This window comes from Miscanthus floridulus, chromosome 10 (genome assembly GCF_019320115.1).
Source record: "Miscanthus floridulus cultivar M001 chromosome 10, ASM1932011v1, whole genome shotgun sequence".
In the NCBI taxonomy this organism is placed as follows: Eukaryota; Viridiplantae; Streptophyta; class Magnoliopsida; order Poales; family Poaceae; genus Miscanthus; species Miscanthus floridulus.
In genome coordinates this window covers 83,785,449-83,803,555 of record NC_089589.1, presented here as the reverse complement: position 1 = coordinate 83,803,555, position 18,107 = coordinate 83,785,449, and the positions used below count along the sequence as shown (strand labels likewise).

The 18,107-nt window shown below is 41.0% G+C and overlaps 1 protein-coding gene and 1 pseudogene across 1 annotated transcript; one reads left to right on the top strand and one right to left on the bottom strand.

Moving 5' to 3' along the window:
* Window positions 1–5,575: 5,575 nt before the first annotated feature.
* On the bottom strand, window positions 5,576–6,828 carry LOC136484982 (senescence-specific cysteine protease SAG39-like). The gene is made up of 2 exons (XM_066481937.1): window positions 6,383–6,828; window positions 5,576–6,262 (listed from the first exon to the last, which is right to left on the bottom strand). Exons 1-2 carry the CDS (start codon window positions 6,819–6,821, stop codon window positions 5,688–5,690), a joined length of 1,014 nt encoding a protein of 337 aa, XP_066338034.1. The 5' UTR covers window positions 6,822–6,828; the 3' UTR covers window positions 5,576–5,687.
* An 8,172-nt stretch (window positions 6,829–15,000) lies between these two features.
* LOC136488965 (uncharacterized) lies at window positions 15,001–17,780 on the top strand (annotated as a pseudogene).
* Window positions 17,781–18,107: the final 327 nt, after the last annotated feature.

Sequence of the window (18,107 nt, the reverse complement as noted above, 5' to 3'; positions counted from 1 at the left end):
TAGGGCCAGGGAGATACTGAGGCTACAGGAGTAGCCTGTCAGGTTACATGAGATATGTTATGGACAGCAGGAGCCTCCCAGGCGTCCTCATGGAGGGTTGGTGCCCCCTACTGATCTTGTGCGACATTGCTTCAAGGAGCCCTTTGGTGAGGGGTCGAGGAGGAACCCAGTGACCTTACTCCTACATCTCGAGTGCTAGAGGCTATCATTAGGAGGACACTACTTCCTAGGTTGGGATACAGAGAGGGTCTGACTCGCCTACAGCTTTGGCTCCTCAATGCCCTGATGCAGCAGACCGTGTTTGACATTTGGGACCTTCTTCTATCAGAGATGGAGGATACTATAGCTGAGGGCTTCAAGGGTCGTAGGCAGCTTCCATATGCACATTGGATCACTTTCCTAATGCTTAAGGCTATGCAGGTTAGGACCCCTGAGATAGTTGCAGAGTACAAAGGTGCCACCACTAAGTTTCCAGCTTATAACATGGCATAGAGGATCAGGCATAGCACACCACAGGCACCCACTTAGCCTCGCCATTGTCCAGATATACCAGAGTCAGCAGCTCAGTAGGATGAGATTATTAGAGGCATAGCCGCTACTAAGGAGGAGCAGCTTGAGGCTTAGGAGGAGAGGACCGAGTCTAGTGATAGTTCGAATGACGACTACCGGCCTATTCCTCAGATGCCTCCACGCAGACACGATGTAGAGGCCAGCAGTTCTAGCTCAGCTCCACCTGCACCGCAGACGGACCCCGCTTTGATTGCTATTCTTGAGCAGATGCAGCAGGATCAGGCATGATAGGCTCAGGAGACAGCTGCAAACTTTGCACAGTTTTAGGCCCATCAGGACAAGTTCCAGCGACAGCAGCAGATCCTCCAGCAGCAGCAGCAGCAGATGCATCAGCAGCAGTTACTCATGCAATAGCAGCTTATGGGATTTATGCAGCATGTAGTAACAGCACTTGGGGCTCCACTGCCACAGCCTTCACCCCAGCTTGCTCAGCCGGTCACCACTTCGACGACTCTAGTAGTATAGCCCAGTAGGCTTCAGAGTCAGGGACAGCCTCTAGCTCTGTTTGCCTCTCCCATAGTACAGGTGTCCCAGTGGTTATCCACGCCTGTGGTAGCCCCGCAGTTCACACCATATCATACGGGCTCTTCACCGGATCAGTCATCCTCGCTATTTGTGCCTGACATGTCAGTCTCCAGGAGTCTTGGAGCATCTTTCAGCGAGTTGATAGGCATGCCTACACCGCCACATATGCATACCGCCGGTCCTTCTACAGCAGCCCCTGTCACCGTGACTACTTAGAGGCTCCCTTCGTCTGTCACCTCTTTAGATCCTATGACAGACGTACCAGCAGCATCAAAGGCCACACCCGCCCCAGCTCAGACCCAGACCGCTTTAGAGACACTTCTAGCCATAGAGGGTCAGTTAGTACAGAGCTCAGGGTCAGATGATGATGGCGCCTAGTTTCATCTTGCTCCTCGTACCTCAGCGCCCGGCTCATCCGCTGTAGCCCCGCCGACCGACCCTTAGGTTTTGGTGTTTAACGCCAAAGGGGGAGAGGGTTCGAGTATGTAGACTCAGGGGGAGCGACATTTAGGGGGAGCTAGTTATCTATTATTAGCTTATTATATACATTTGGAGTTCTATGTGTGTGATACATTATGCATCCATGTTTACTATTATATCTATGTGATAGTGATATCTACGTGATTGTGATTTATGACATGTGTGCTCTCCATTTTAAATTCCTTTATATGTCACATCACTTGTGCAATGCTCATTTGCCTTTGCTTCCGCGTTTATACTCTGATGCAAATGAGCTTTACTACTTGTACTCATGCTTATTTCATATCATTTGAGTACATCGTGTTTGCTTGGCTCATATAAGTTTGCCTAACTCTTTTGTTCTTATTGACAAAATCTTATATGAACCAAGCATAACAAAAACATCACTCTTTCACATACTCGAGGTGGTATTGTCATCAATCACTAAAAAGGGGGAGATTGAAAGCATCTAGGCCCCTTGTTGGGTTTCGGTGATTAATGACAATACAAGATTACTATGACTAACACGTGTTTTGCAGAGGCAATTAAGTTAGGTCATGGTAATGGAGATCAATTGGGCAATCAAGGTTGTCATGCCCCTACGATGGAAATCATTTCGGTTTTCAAAGGATGGACGACAAGGTTAAGGATGACTAGTTCTAAGTGTCGATTGGAGTTGGAGTGACACTTAGAGTAGTTTAGGACTTTGTTTTTCCTTTGGCCGTACTATTAAGGGGGTTATGGACGGGTAGCTTGACCTAGATGAGTCTAGTGAGTTAGGTGTGGTGCATACTTGTTAAAACTAGCACTAGGTAGCTCCACAACAGCCCTATGATCCTATGGAGCAAACTTCATTCACATATGTTCGAGCGTTGGAAGTGAATGGAGGGTCAAATGCTAACCGGACGCTGGCTCTGGTGCGACCGGACACTGGCCGTAGGGTTTGGTCAGTTCATTTGATCAAAAGATTGCGTTCGGTGCGACCAGGCGCTGGAGTGGTCAAGTGACCGGACGCTGAGAGGAAGCGTCCGGTCGACTCCAGTAAGGTTCCAGAGAAGGAAATCTGCGACCAGACGCGTCCGGTCAGTGGTGATCAGCCTCGGCCAGCGTCCGGTCAACACTTAAACACTGGTGTGTGGGTTGAACTGACCGGAGCGTCCAGTCAACATGACCGGAGCGTCCGGTCACCCCGCAGAAGCTCATAACGGTTCGTTTTTCAGGCTGCCTTATAAATAGAAGCTCCACTCGTGTGTGGAGTTACTTTTGCTCATTCCAACAGCTGAGAAACACGTTTGTGAGTGCCAAGAAGAGCAAGGTCCTAGTGAGGTGATTGAGATTCGTGAATCCAAGAGAGTAGCCTCATTAGTGAATCAAGAGTAGCAAAGTCTGCATCCACCGTTCTCATTAGGCTTCGCGTGGTCAAGTGAGAGTTCGTGCTTGTTACTCTTGGTGATTGCCATCACCTAGATGGCTTGGTGGTGATTGAGAGCTTGGTGATCACCCGGTGGAGCTTGTGGGTGACCCAACTCAAGTTGTGAGCGGTTTTGGGTGATTCACCGCGACGGAGTGTCGAAGAATCAACCCGTAGAGAGCACTTGATCCTTGCGCGGATCAAGGGAGAGCTACACCCTTGCTCGGGTGCTCCAACGAGGACTAGTGGGGAGTGGCGACTCTCCGATACCTCGGCAAAACATCGCCGCGTTCCTCTCTCTCTATTTACTTTGAGCAATTCAATACTTGTCTTTACATTCATAGAATTGCCATGCTAGAGTAAGTTTGGAACATAGGTTGCAAGTCCGTTGTGCGTTAGATTAATAGAAACACTTTTCTAGGCACAAGGGGTTAATTGGGCTAACCGTAGGATTTAATTATTACAAGAAAATTTAGAATTAGCCCAATTCACCCCCCCCCTCTTGGGCATCTTGATCCTTTCGGCCACATTGCTGGCTGCCACCTCCCGCGCCTGCGCCCTCTCCCAACGGGCGCCGCCACGTGCACTTCCACCTTCGCACAAGTGAGCTCCATGTGCAAGGATGGCAAATCAGGTGAAGGAAAGCCGGATCCACTGGCACCATCGTCGAATCCGCGTTGTTGGCCGTCGCCTCATGCACACCATGCTCTAGGTGCCCCCCAACTATGAGAGGGAGGAAGAAGACTCGCTAGCACCGCCATCCTTGTCGTTCGCCAGACTCCGGCATTGGGTTTCGATGGCGGCAAGGCAGAAAAGGGTGGGTGAGGGGGCTCGATGGCGGAGTAACCTGGTGTCGCCCGAGCCGCCCCGCGGAGGATGACATGGGGCCTAGTCTCTCCTATGTCCGTTATTTGAATGCTAAAATACAGAACTGGTTGATATCGAAATGAAAATTATGAAACTGGTAAGCATTACAGAAAAACATAGGAGGATATGTTTCAATGTGACTAATTAGATCCTCAAAAATGATCAACCTTCACTTAATTTTGACTGCATTTTTCTTTTGTGATAAGAATTTTGGGTGAACATTTGGAACTTTGATATGGCAATTTGATGTGCCTAAAAATCTTGGTTATTACACACTGCAGATATTTCAGCATGCGTACAGGCTTGATTTTATTAGGTTTAATTCCACATCGGTAATTGATGGTAGGGGGCACAACATATAAGGCGGGGGCAGTGCTCACCTATCAGGATAGTCTTTTGGGTTGAGTTAGGCCTAATGCTTTGGTATGTTGTGGGCTCCGGTGGACATGGGCTCGAGGGGCGCCGCCTCATGGGTATAGCGAGCCGGGCCGGATTCTGCTTCACACTCTAATAAGTGGTATCAAAGCCCATGGTCGGAAAACCTGAAAAATCTCAGGGGTCACATCGTGACGAGGGAGCCTGTTAACGTCTCGGAGGTCACATAGGTTGTGTGTGATATGGAGCGTTGGACTCGAGGTCTGGAAAACATCTTCCGGAGATCACACGGGGTTGTGTGATGTGAAGAGTTGGGTTCGCTGTGTGGTGGGGGATATTGTTAGGTTTAGTGGAGCTGGGCCCGAGGGGCGCCGGCTCGTGGGTATAGTGAGCTGGGCCGGATTCCGCTGGGCACTCTAACAAGTGGTATGGGTGCCCATGGTCAAAAAATATAGAAAATCTCAGGGGTCACATGGACTCGGGGCTTGAAAAACGTCTTCCGGAGATCACATGGGGTTGTGTAATATGAAGAGTTGGGTCCGACATGTGACGGATGAGATTGTTAGGTTTAGTCCCACATCGTTAATTGATGATGGAGGAGCGCAACATATAAAGCAGGAACAACCCTCACCTATAAGACAGTATTTTAGGTTGAGTTAGGCCTAAGGCCTTGGTATATTGTGGGCTCCGGTGGACCTAGAGCCGAGGGGCGCCGGCTCATGGCTTTGACGAGTTGGACCGGATTCTGCTGCGCACCCTAACATATTTAACCCCAAACAAGAATAATTGTTTATGTTTATAATCCTTTGGCACACACAGAATTACGATAGCAACCAATAGCGATACATACTCAATTTGAGACCATCAAGTCTATCGTCTATTCATTAATCTTTGAAGGTATTAATTAATCTTGGTTATTACTCAATTTGCATATCTAGGAAGTTGCTACCTGGCTATCCCTGCCCCCATCACAGATGACATGGCCTGGTTCAGTCTTGAAGTCTGCTGCACAACTTGCTGGATCCTCTGCAGTGATCTGCTGCCTGCGGCTACGGCTACGGCTGCAGCAGCCGCAAGGCACAACTGCACAGGAACTTTACTATAACTGTGTCTTGCGGCTAGCTGCTTCCCGCAGCCGCAGCCAGCACAGCTGATCATGCTAGATACCATACCACGAATAAATTATTTTCCTTGATTTATTTATCAAAGAACAAATAGCATAAGCTGATCCAAGAATGTGCTAGTAGATGCGAGTTATGTCATGCTCCCACATACTGCTTACAGCCTCGACTCATGCTATACAAACTTACAATGTTACATGTATTTTGGAGTATTGCATAACAATTGTGTAATTAGTATGTACTATCAATATGTGAGCATGCTTTATTCCTTATTAGTCTTTCTTCTGTATGCCTTCATGTATGTAGACTATATTATCTCCGATCCGTACGTTATTTATTAGATATATAGTTGATCATCATCATGCGACCGGGTAGGAGGCTTGCTGGGCGACACCGCAGGCGTTTGTGCCTCTCTCGAGCCTGAGGTATCCTCCCTCTCCCCAGCTCTGCCCCCACTGGTTCTTGAGCAGCCAGTACGGGGTCCCATCCTCCGCCGTGCCGTAGCCTACCGCCGTGACGGCATGGTTCAAGTTGGGCGTGCCGCAGGTGGCCGCGGTCAACACCCCGCTACTGTAGAACTGGAAGTTGTTATGCGCGTCGATAGCCACGGCCACCGGCTGGTTGGCGACGGCTGCGGCGAGCGCTGCCTCGTCGCCGCTTGGCACGTCCTGGAAGCTGCTGATGGTGACCACCGGCTGGACCGACGACGGGCACGTGCCCTGTGCAGCGGTGTACGGGAAGGCGTCCTCGGTGGTGAGGCCGCCGTTGCTGATGATATACTGGAAGGCGTTGTCAATGTAGCCGCCGTTGCAGCCGTTGTTCCCATCGGTGTCGCAGTCCAGCACCTGCTGCTCCGATAGCGACACCAGGTTGCCCGTCGTGATCTGGTGGATGCCCTCCACGGCCGCCACTGCAGCGAATGCCCAGCAACAACCTGCACATACATGCATGCATTTTATTTGCAGTAAGGACGATCGATGAGATGGTACGTAGATGTCTAGAAGATGTACTATTGCACTATCAAATATAAATTATCAAATACGTATATGGTTACCACATTGGCCCTGGTTCTTGATGCCGGTGACTGCACCTTTCTGCCTCCAGTCAACCGCCTGCTGGTCGGCGTCTGAAAGAGTAAGGTTCTCGTACTTAAAACCGGACGTCTTCTTTGCCCCTGCCGACACTGCCTTGAAGCCAGTGTACATGGCCACGAACTCGTCGTTGGTCATGTCAGCGAACTCGTTGATCGCCAGCTGATAGCTGTTGCGTCCCGCGGCATTGGACCTGTCAACAAAATCGGCATTCGCCTTGAATACCTGGAACCGGCGCGCCTTCTCGGCCTCGTCCTTATAGGTGCGGCCATGCTCCGCCATCCACTGCTGGTGCCTCACTTTCATGGCCTCCACGCCATAGCCACCGGTGGAGGTGGACAGGTCTCGGGCCTCGACAATCGTGGTTATCACAGCAAGAATTGTCAGGGCCGCTGTGAACATGATCACAGTTTTGTTGCCAATGGAGGATGCCATGATAGCTAGTTGCAACTACCAGACGTACTCCAAGTACCTGGCTATCTAGCTATATGGAATGCAGACGTTGCCTCTGTGTGTAATGTGTTGTCACTGCTAGCTAGTGTATTGCTTGTGTGCAGTCTAAGGGCACCAAGACGGGGGTTTATATAGAGAGCTTGATGAGCGGCGATGAAGTAACCAACTCAGAAGCCGGAACTCCCTTCTATGCCCCGGTCATCAGGTCACTGGTACTAACTTATACGTCAGTTCATGTCCATGTCAATCGTCAAAGATCTTCAAATTGAAAGTGTCCATCCAACGTATACGTCGGTTAATGTTGGCATCAGCTGTCCAGCAGATTCTGCAGCTGTCGAGAGTCTTACAGAACTTTAGCATTGCTACGTACTGATAGCTAGTTTATAATTTATCCAATTATTCTACTATGTACATATACATAGTGCCGTAAAGATTGAAATAAATCTTTTTTGGAACACATTAATGAAAAAACAGAAGGCCCATTTCTCACTTAGGGCAGCTCCAATGATAACTTAATAGAAGAGAGAGAAAAGCTATCTCTAGATCAAATGCTAATCTCATACATAAGGACGGCTCCAGCGTTAAGATTGAACCGAACTGACAGCGTTTAATTCCTTCGAACCTCCGGTGCTAAACCGATGCGTGAGACCTACGTCTGAATAAACAAACCTCTATGTGTCAGTGTTTCATTGGACAGAACTTGCATGCACACGGCTGCTGTCTTATTTTATTCTTTCGGTTTGAGGCGTCTGCAAGTGTCGATTTGGGATCTGACAACCATGGTTCACGCTTTCCCATGTTCTTGGTTCAATTTATATTGTCCAAGGTTCACTTTTTTCTCACACTGGAGGTGCCGTAAACACACAAGATTACGTAAGAGTATCATATGGGTCTATTAATGTTACGAGTTATGTGCTAAAAGTTAGGATAATTGAAGGAGTTGTTTTATTAGAGGTATGAATTAGCTCATACTATTGAGAGTAGACTTATTACAGTTTGTTCTAGATTTGGAGTGGGCACTCCATTAAGACGCAGTTTGCCAAACAGCCTTGGATAGTCTCACACGGCATCAAGTGGATTCTGATCCTGGCAAACGGCCGCGCGCCAACCTGGATGACTCCCCATTATTTTTCATGCCTTTTGTTCTGTTGTTTTCGATGCTTCTGCTGACCGATAGATACTACATCTATTATTAGTATTTAGCCAACAGAAAGAGTATCCACCTTTTTCTCAAGCCCTATTACCACATTTAATCACAAAAAATTAAAATCAAAATACCCAGACATATAGATAAATTACCCACTACAACCATAACTAAAAACCTGTAGCTCAAAATACTCTTATCTACTCTATTACTTTTAACCACTCATGCCATTTATTAAGAAAAGCATGAAGCCCATAGAAAAGAATGAGAAACATGAGGCCAAGTAGCCGACCACATATGTACGTTATAAAACGCGCCTCCACATTTCCTTCTTAAGGCCTATAAATTACCACACTAAGCGGAGAAAATAAAAAAATGCCCATAAACATGTAGATAAAGCACCGGCCACCACAGCTATTAGCAAAAGATTACCCCAAAATATCCTTATATATACTTTGTTATTACCTACTCATGCCATTATTATGAAAAAACATGAAGTCAATAGAAAAGAAAAAACATAAAACCAAGGAGCCAGCCACACATATATATATATATATATATATATATATATATATATATATATATATATATATATGTACATGTTACAATTAACATTTTTTTCGAGTGATACAATTAACAAATTTGAGTAGCCGGCCAAGTTGCAATCCAAATGATATAATGCATTATAAAACATCAATGTTTTAAATAGCGGACTATGACATTTAGTGGTGGTCTCCTCTAAAATTAAAGCTATAGAAAGCTATAGCGGAAGCTATTTCATTTAGTGGTTTATAGGAAACATGAAAATTCTTAATTAATTATGCACAGAAACATTTAATTAGACAAAATTTTATGAACACAAATAGCCAAATATATGTACAAGATCTAGGAGCATATATTTCAAGGTCCATTACTTACTTAACATTCTTTATATCAATCAACATACTCACTTCTGCAACTGCAATCAACATTCAACATTCAATATTCAATTATTCAATAATTATTTAATGGTTTATTACATCATTTATTAATTAAAGAAGCTAAATGAGAAACATATATTATAGTCCTCTATCTAGACTAAAGAATGAATATCTAACTCGGTTAGAATCAAGGTGCTAAAAATATATCGTGCCTAAATCAAATAGGGTGTTTAAGGGAACTAAAATATCATTAGCGACAGTATTGGAAAAATTGACAACACCGTAGCGTTAGACCCTATAAAAAACTATAGCAAAGTGGACTATTTAAAACCATGTAAAACAAGAATTTAAAAAAATATAAACAAAGTAAACAAATCAAAGGAGATAAAGATCAATACATGAGAATAAGATGATCTATATCTATATATTATATATGGAAAATGCAAACGTTGGAATGATAGTGTAGATGACCCTTCGATCGACTTGCCTCCTGCATGCAGTATACGGTCTGTTAGTGTGCGCGTCAGCTGTCAAACAGTTACGAAACAGTTTCCTCAAAAAAATAGTTACGAAACTATAGCCTAGTTAGCTACTCCCATACGTACGTAGTACCGTTAAGATAAAGATCCTTTTACGTGTGCAAATGCTTTTCTTCACATATTCCTCCCATACAAGCAGGTAACCCCGCGCGTTGCGCGGGTAATAGCGGGGGAAAAAATTTTGTATTGCTTAAAAAAAAAGTAGGGTTCCTTAATGGGTCGAGCACTGTTCATAGTAACCCGTACTGTTCATAAAATATGTTACTGTTCATAGAAAATCCGTTAAACCGTGACTGTTTATAAGACTTCGGTACTGTTTATATAAAAACCGTTACTGTTCATCAAACAACCGCCGCGCGTTGGCTGTGCCGGTAACAGTGATCTGTGAGAGAGACGAAACTCGGTGGCTTGCACGCTCTTTATACTATAGTATAGATACAGTTAGTTCTACATTGGAGTGCGCGCTACATTAAGGAACAGCTGACCAAACTACTTTAGACCGTCTCACACGGTATCTCAAGTGGGATTCTACTCCGTCATGTATGCCTCGCCAAACAAAGATGACCCCATTAATGTCCGCGCTTTTTCTCCTCTGTTTTCGGTACTAGTACTTCTGTTGATCAATAGACAATTCTTGAAAGAGAACAAAGATAATACATTGGGTTAAATTACTCAGAAGAAGGTTGAAACAATTGTAATGTGATAAGCACCAGCGGCACTGTTGCAGGTTTGCTAGCCTCTGAACACTCGCTGCCGGCCACTACGCCAGATTCTTACACTAGGAACGGGGACATTTTTACTGTAGAGGCGGCTGAGGTTGGGGGCGCCCCTACAGTGGGCGCCTCGGGCCCCAGTAGCCCAGCCGCCCCTACAGATGGCACTGTAGGGGCGGCTGGTAACCTGAGCCGCCCCTACAGTTGGGGTTGATCTGTAGGGGCGGCTTAATCACCAGCCGCCCCTGCAGTGCCTATTTGTTTTTTTTTCAAATTTCAAAATTCGAAAGGTTCAAATTTAGTCAAATGATAAGATAACCAAAATAAAAGTAATGAGTTGAACAACTTTTGTATTCATCACTTTTACATCTGAAATCATTTAGGGTTTGAAAATTTTATTTGAACTTGTCAAATTTCAAATTTCAAATTTTAAAATGTGTAAAACATTGTCACATCCAAGTTTGATCAAACTTAAATGCTGAAGCATGATTTTAGAAATTTTTAGGAAAAAAAAACATCACATTTGGAGTTAGTATGAGGGAGAACAACTAGTTACAAAGTTTACCCATAGATTAAAAAGAGAAATCACACTGTTCCAGATGATCCTTACGTGATTATAGTGAACAGTGTGATTTCTTTTTTTAATCTGTGGGTCAACTTTGTAACTAGTTTTTCTTCCTCATACTAACTCCAAATCTGATGATTTTTTTCCTAAAATTTTCTAAAATCATTCTCTATCAATTTATTTTGTTGGTTTTGTCAATATATACATATGAAAAGTTTGAGCAATTTAAATTTTGAATTTCAAACAAATGCAACTTCAGACAAGATTTTGGTACCCCAAATGATTTCAGATGAAAAAGTGATAAATACCAAAGTTGAATAACTCATCAAGATCTACAACTTTTGTATTGGTCATTTCTTCATATGACAAAGTGGTAATAACATTGTTCACAAATGTGACACATCTCTCATAAGGTTTTATAAACTATATGAGACATGTGTAAGATTAGTGAACAATGTGTGCTAAGAATTTGTCAAATGAAGAAATAATCAAAATAAAAGTTGTAGATATTCATGAGTTGAACAACTTTGGTATTCATCACTTTTTATGTTGAAATCAATTTGGGTCTCAAATTTTGGTTCCAACTTGTCGTTTTTCAAAATTTCAAATTTCAAAAAGGTTCAAATTTTGTCAAATGAAGAAATGACCAAAATAAAAGTTGTAGATATTCATGAGTTGAACAACTTTGGTATTCATCACTGTTTATGTTGAAATCAATTTGGGTCTCAAATTTTGGTTCCAACTTGTTGTTTTTCAAAATTTCAAATTTTGAAAGGTTCAAATTTTGTCAAATGACAAGATGACCAAAATAAAAAGTTGTAGATATTCATGAGTTGAACAACTTTGGTATTCATCACTTTTTATGTTGAAATCAATTTGGGTCTTAAATTTTGGTTCCAACTTGTCGTTTTTCAAAATTTCAAATTTGAAAGGTTCAAATTTTATCAAATAAAGAAATGACCAAAATAAAAGTTGTAGATATTTATGAGTTGAACAACTTTGGTATTCATCACTTTTTATGTTGAAATCTATTTGGGTCTCAAATTTTGGTTCCAACTTGTCATTTTTTAAAATTTCAAATTTGAAATATTCAAATTTTGTCAAATGACAAGATAACCAAAATAAAAGTTGTAGATCTTGATGAGTTGAACAACTTTTGTATTCATCACTTTTACATCTGAAATCATTTAGGGTTTGAAAATTTTGTTTGAACTTGTCAAATTTCAAATTTCAAATTTTAAAATGTGTAAAACATTGTCACATCCAAGTTTGATCAAACTTAAATGCTGAAGCATGATTTTAGAAATTTTTAGGAAAAAAAACCATCACATTTGGAGTTAGTATGAGGGAGAATAACTAGTTACAAAGTTTACCCACAGATTAAAAAGAGAAATCACACTGTTCTAGATGATCCATAGTGAACAGTGTGATTTCTTTTTTTAATCTGTGGGTCAACTTTGTAACTAGTTTTCTTCCTCATACTAACTCCAAATCTGATGATTTTTTTTCATAAAATTTTCTAAAATCATTCTCTATCAATTTATTTTGTTGGTTTTGTCAATATATACATATGAAAAGTTTGAGCAATTTAAATTTTGAATTCCAAATAAATGCAACTTCAGACAAGATTTTGGTACCCCAAATGATTTCAGCTGAAAAAGTGATAAATATCAAAGTTGAATAACTCATCAAGATCTACAACTTTTGTATTGGTCATTTCTTTATATGACAAAGTGGTAATAACATTGTTCACAAATGTGACACATCTCTCGTAAGGTTTTATAAACTATATGATACATGTGTAAGATTAGTGAACAATGTGTGCTAAGAATTTTTCAAATAAAGAAATAATAAAAATAAAAGTTGTAGATATTCATGAGTTGAATAACTTTGGTATTCATCACTTTTTATGTTGAAATCAATTTGGGTCTCAAATTTTGGTTCCAACTTGTCGTTTTTCAAATTTTCAAATTTCAAAAAGGTTCAAATTTTGTCAAATGAAGAAATGACCAAATTAAAAGTTGTAGATATTCATGAGTTGAACAACTTTGGTATTCATCACTTTTTATGTTGAAATCAATTTGGGTCTCAAATTTTGGTTCCAACTTGTTATTTTTCAAAATTTCAAATTTGAAATGTTCAAATTTTGTGAAATGACAAGATGACCAAAATAAAAAGTTGTAGATATTCATGAGTTGAACAACTTTGGTATTCATCACTTTTTATGTTGAAATCAATTTGGGTCTCAAATTTTGGTTTCAACTTGTCATTTTTTAAAATTTCAAATTTGAAAGGTTCAAATTTTGTCAAATGATAAGATGACCAAAATAAAAGTTATAAATCTTGATGAGTTGAACAACTTTTGTATTCATCACTTTTACATCTGAAATCATTATGGTTTGAAAATTTTGTTTAAACTTGTCAAATTTCAAATTTTAAAATGTGTAAAACATTGTCACATCCAAGTTTGATCAAACTTAAACGCTGAAGCATGATTTTAGAAATTTTTAGGAAAAAATCCATCACATTTGGAGTTAGTATGAGGGAGAACGACTAGTTACAAAGTTTACCCACAGATTAAAAAGAGAAATCACACTGTTCTAGATGATCCTTACATGATCATAGTGAACAGTGTGATTTCTTTTTTTAATCTGTGGGTCAACTTTGTAACTAGTTTTTCTTCCTCATACTAACTCCAAATCTAATGATTTTTTTCCTAAAACTTTCTAAAATCATTCTCTATCAATTTATTTTGTTGGTTTTGTCAATATATACATATGAAAAGTTTGAGCAATTTAAAATTTGAATTTTTAAAAAAATGCAACTTCAGATAAGATTTTGGTACCCCAAATGATTTCATCTAAAAAAGTGATAAATACCAAAGTTGAATAACTCATCAAGATCTACAACTTTTGTATTAGTCATTTCTTCATATAACAAATTGATAATGACATTGTTCACATGTGACACATCTCATAAGGTTTTATAAACTATATGAGACATGTGTAAGATTAGTGAACAATGTGTACTCAGAATTTCTCAAATGAAGAAATGACCAAAATAAAAGTTGTAGATATTCATGAGTTGAACAACTTTGGTATTCATCACTTTTTATGTTGAAATCAATTTGGGTCTCAAATTTTGGTTCCAACTTGTTGTTTTTCAAAATTTCAAATTTGAAAGGTTCAAATTTTATCAAATGAAGAAATGACCAAAATAAAAGTTGTAGATATTTATGAGTTGAACAACTTTGGTATTTATCACTTTTTATGTTGAAATCAATTTGGGTCTCAAATTTTGGTTCCAACTTGTTGTTTTTCAAAATTTCAAATTTTAAAGGTTCAAATTTTGTCAAATGACAAGATGACTAAAAGAAAAGTTGTAGATATTCATGAGTTGAACAACTTTGGTATTAATCACTTTTGATGTTGAAATCATTTTGGGTCTTAAATTTTGGTTCGAACTTATCATTTTTTAAGATTTTAAATTTGAAAGGTTCAAATTTTGTCAAATGACAAGATGACCAAAATAAAAGTTGTAGATCTTCATGACCTCTACAACTTTTATGTTTATCAAGTTTTCATTTGAGATCATTTGGTATCTCAAAATTATTTTAATAGTTTTGATTTTAATTTTTTAAAATTTAAATTTTTGCCCCATTTTTAGAGGTTCAATTTTGCAATTTTAAATTGTTGTAGTTGTTTTAGTTATTGTATATGTAAATATATCTATAAAAAATTATAAATTTTTATACTGTATTATTTATTATTTACATATTAATAATTCATATTGATTTAGAATTTTGAAAAAAAATTCAAGTATAGGGACGACTTATAACCTCAGCCGCCCCTACAGTGAAAATAAAAGATAGGGTCATTCCCCTCCCCTCCCCTCCTTCCACCCCGCAAAACCCCGCGTCGGCCCCGAGGCGAATAGGGGCGACTAGGGTTTCAGCCCCCGGCGACACGCCGCCGCTCGAGGCACCTCCGCCACCGGATCCCGGCACCTGCGCTACGCCGTCTGCCTTTACCGCCCCTCCCCGGGTCACCGCCGGTGCGCTCCGCCGACACCCGACGCACCTCGTCCGCCCGGTCACCCGCACCTCCTCGTCGGCGCAGGATTGCTTAGGGTTTGGGGCTTCGGCGGCTGGAGCCAAATCCCACCGCCGCCGCTCGCGCAGGAGGGCTCGAGCTCGCAGGTGTCGGAGCTGGAGGGGCACGAGGGGGACGTCACCGCTGTGGTGGTGATGGCGCCGCCAGCGCAGCCCACCGCGGCGGCCAAGCTCGCGAGCTACTGCTGGACGGCGGGGCTCGACGGGGTGCTCATCTACTGGGACTTCCTGGCTGCGGAGGTGGTGGTGCGGAAGGTCCAGGTCGGGCTCCCCGTCCACTCCATGGTAAGCTCAACCTGCTCTGGTTATTAATTGGTTTTTATGCTGAGCTGAGAGAATTCGAGATTAATTTTGCCAATGTGCGTGCTTATCATTTGATTTTGTGAGTGCAGGTGGTTCCTAACATATGTTTGTTTATTTCTTGTTACACTGAAATTTTGGAATCATGGGTCTAGAGCTGAACATTGTTGTTTGTCTACCATCATTTATGAGCCTCACAGGTTGGTTCATGTTTATAAGGCTGCTGATAGATACAAAATGAAAGTATGATTTGTTCTAACTTTTATATTTAATCTTTCATACAGTGATGTTGGGGTTTCTTCTGTTGCTTTCCGTCCTGGAAGGAACATGGCTGTGAGCTCTTCTTTTGGTGGTAACTTTAAGGTGTGCATGGCTGTTACCTTGGAGAGGATGCTCTGTTTCCTCAATTCATAATTTCTGTCTTTCTGTTACGTAGGTTTGGGTCCAGAGTTTGTCTTCACAATCAAGTGATGAAAGAAATCGTTCTGGTTGTAGATGCCAATCAGTTGGCTCATACAAGTGAGTTGTGAATCTGTTTACGTTTGAACAATATCTGTTAATGTTTGATGATTAGAAAGCACTAAAATAGTCATACATGCATTTAGTCTTCCATCATATGATATTGGAGCGTTTAAAATTTTGCAGGAAGAAACCTATGACATCAGCAGCCTTCTCAGCCGATGGATCTGTTCTTGCAGTTGCAGCGGAGAATGTCATCACATTGTCGGATCTTGATAATAACGCGCTTGTTGGTGTCATTGCAGAAACACTATCAGTATCTGATAATTCCTTTACATATTTTTTATGTTTTACCTCTGCCTTAGAATAGCAGTTTGATGTATCATTTATTGTATCTGCAGCCAGTGACAAATCTTTCTTTCGTTGGGACATCGGTGTTTTTGATGTCTCTATGTCAGAGTTCGAGACCCCAAATTGCTCTATGGAATGTTTCAAATCTTTCCATGCAATGGTCTTACAGCATTTATGCAGAAGGTACAAACTATGATAGTAGCATAATTTATGCTATCTAAGTCAATACTTTCTGGCCCTGCATCTTTTACAAGGCATTTTCGTGTTTGTCGTATTGAGAACACAATTTGTAGTTCTGATGCTTGCATGTGGATCATGTTCCTTATTTGAGCTTACAGAGGAACAGAAGCACATAAGATTACCTGACATCTGTGATACATTTGTTGTTGCTCCTTCCCTGTCTAATTCAATTTCAGCATGAATGCATGATCACCGTGGTGAATCTGGCCAACCTCAAAGGCTGCCAAATTACAATCTAGTAACTCATTTAAGCTGCTGTTACATTTGAATGTTATTACCTCAGTAGAGCTGGTCCTCTGTAGTACTGTTCTAAAGTGTTGTCTGACAGTTGGGGTTGTGAAAACTAATTTATTGTCAGTGAGCGAGCACATTTGATCTCATTCTCATTTTCATAGTTGTATTTTCTTTGTACAGCTGCATGCTGCTCTCCAGATGGGAATGAATTTGTTCTTGCTCTTCTGAGCTGTCCTGATGGAGAAACATCAACACAGCAAGACGGAGTAATTCTACTTTTTGATGCAGAAAGCCTAAACCCCATTGCCTCCTGGTCGGTAAAGAAGGTACGTCCCATCTTAGTTATTGATTTTGTCATCTCAACTTGTTTGGGGATATTGCTAATCTCAACTTGTTTGGGGATATTGCTCTATCGAGATGTACTTTAAGGAACTTATTTTGCTCTTTGGTATTTTTAAATATTGTCAGGTTTGTACTTGTATTGCTAGATAGCATAGTATGTTTAGTTGCTTATTCATTCATTTAGTTCTCTATTTAAATTCGTGTTTGTTTATTTCTTGCTGCATGTATTATTAGATAGCACACAATGGATCAGGGACCATAATGATAATGACAGCTCTTGTTAATGTCACTTTTTTTCAGGCATCGGGTGGCAGCATTTCTTTTGTAAAAGGTGACGTCTCTTTGGATGCAAATGCTGATAGTTCGAGACAAAGAGGCAGTGTTGCTGGTTTTTGTAAATGGTTCTCATGAATACGTCATCTTTGATCCCCGGAAGAGTGAGGAGGTGGTCGTTAGCAAGAACACGCACAAGAAGATTCAAGCTGAGGAACCTAGTGAGTACTGTATGGTTTGTTACATAGTTCTTGAATGCATTCTTTTTATATTTCACTGCCTACTTTTTCACCTATTGTCCTGACTGCACAATCCTTGTTACTTGCAACTGTTAGTCAGATGGTATTTTTGGTAAACAAACAAAACATAGTATCAATGCACTATCAGTATGTCAGCTTGTTATGTGTTTGTGCTTTCCAGAAGCTGTTTGCAGGATTTTTGTTGATTTGTACCTTGTGCAAAAATGATTTTCTCCCATTTCCTTTCTACTTCGTAAAAGCGTTGAACCTCTTGTCTGTTGTTTCAGCAGCAATCGGCTACGCTTCTATTTATGGAGAGCTTAAAAAACTGAAGTCATAGGAAGAGGTCTCAGATGTTCCATTCATCCCTTCAGACAGGCCTTGGGAGACCATTTTCAGTGGATCGTCTCATGTTCTTCCGCCTCTCACAAAACTATGTTCTAAATAATGATCTTGTGTTTGTAGATGTATATATGTATATTTGTGGCGGTCAGATTCGAATTCGAATTTGAATTATATATATATATATATATATATATATATATATATATATATATATGTGGTCAGATTTGAATTTGAATTATTTTTTTTTTTGCTGAAAAATCCACTGTAGGGGCGGTTCTTGATTGAACCGTCCTTACAAATACACGCAGCAGGGGCGGCTGGTGATACAGCCGTTCTTACAGAAGTCCACTATAGGAGTGGCTGATATTATCAGCCACCCCTACAGAGGTCACTGTAGGGGCGGCTGAAAACACCAGCCACCCCTACAGAGGGCACCCCACCCCTACAGTTAAATTCTGTA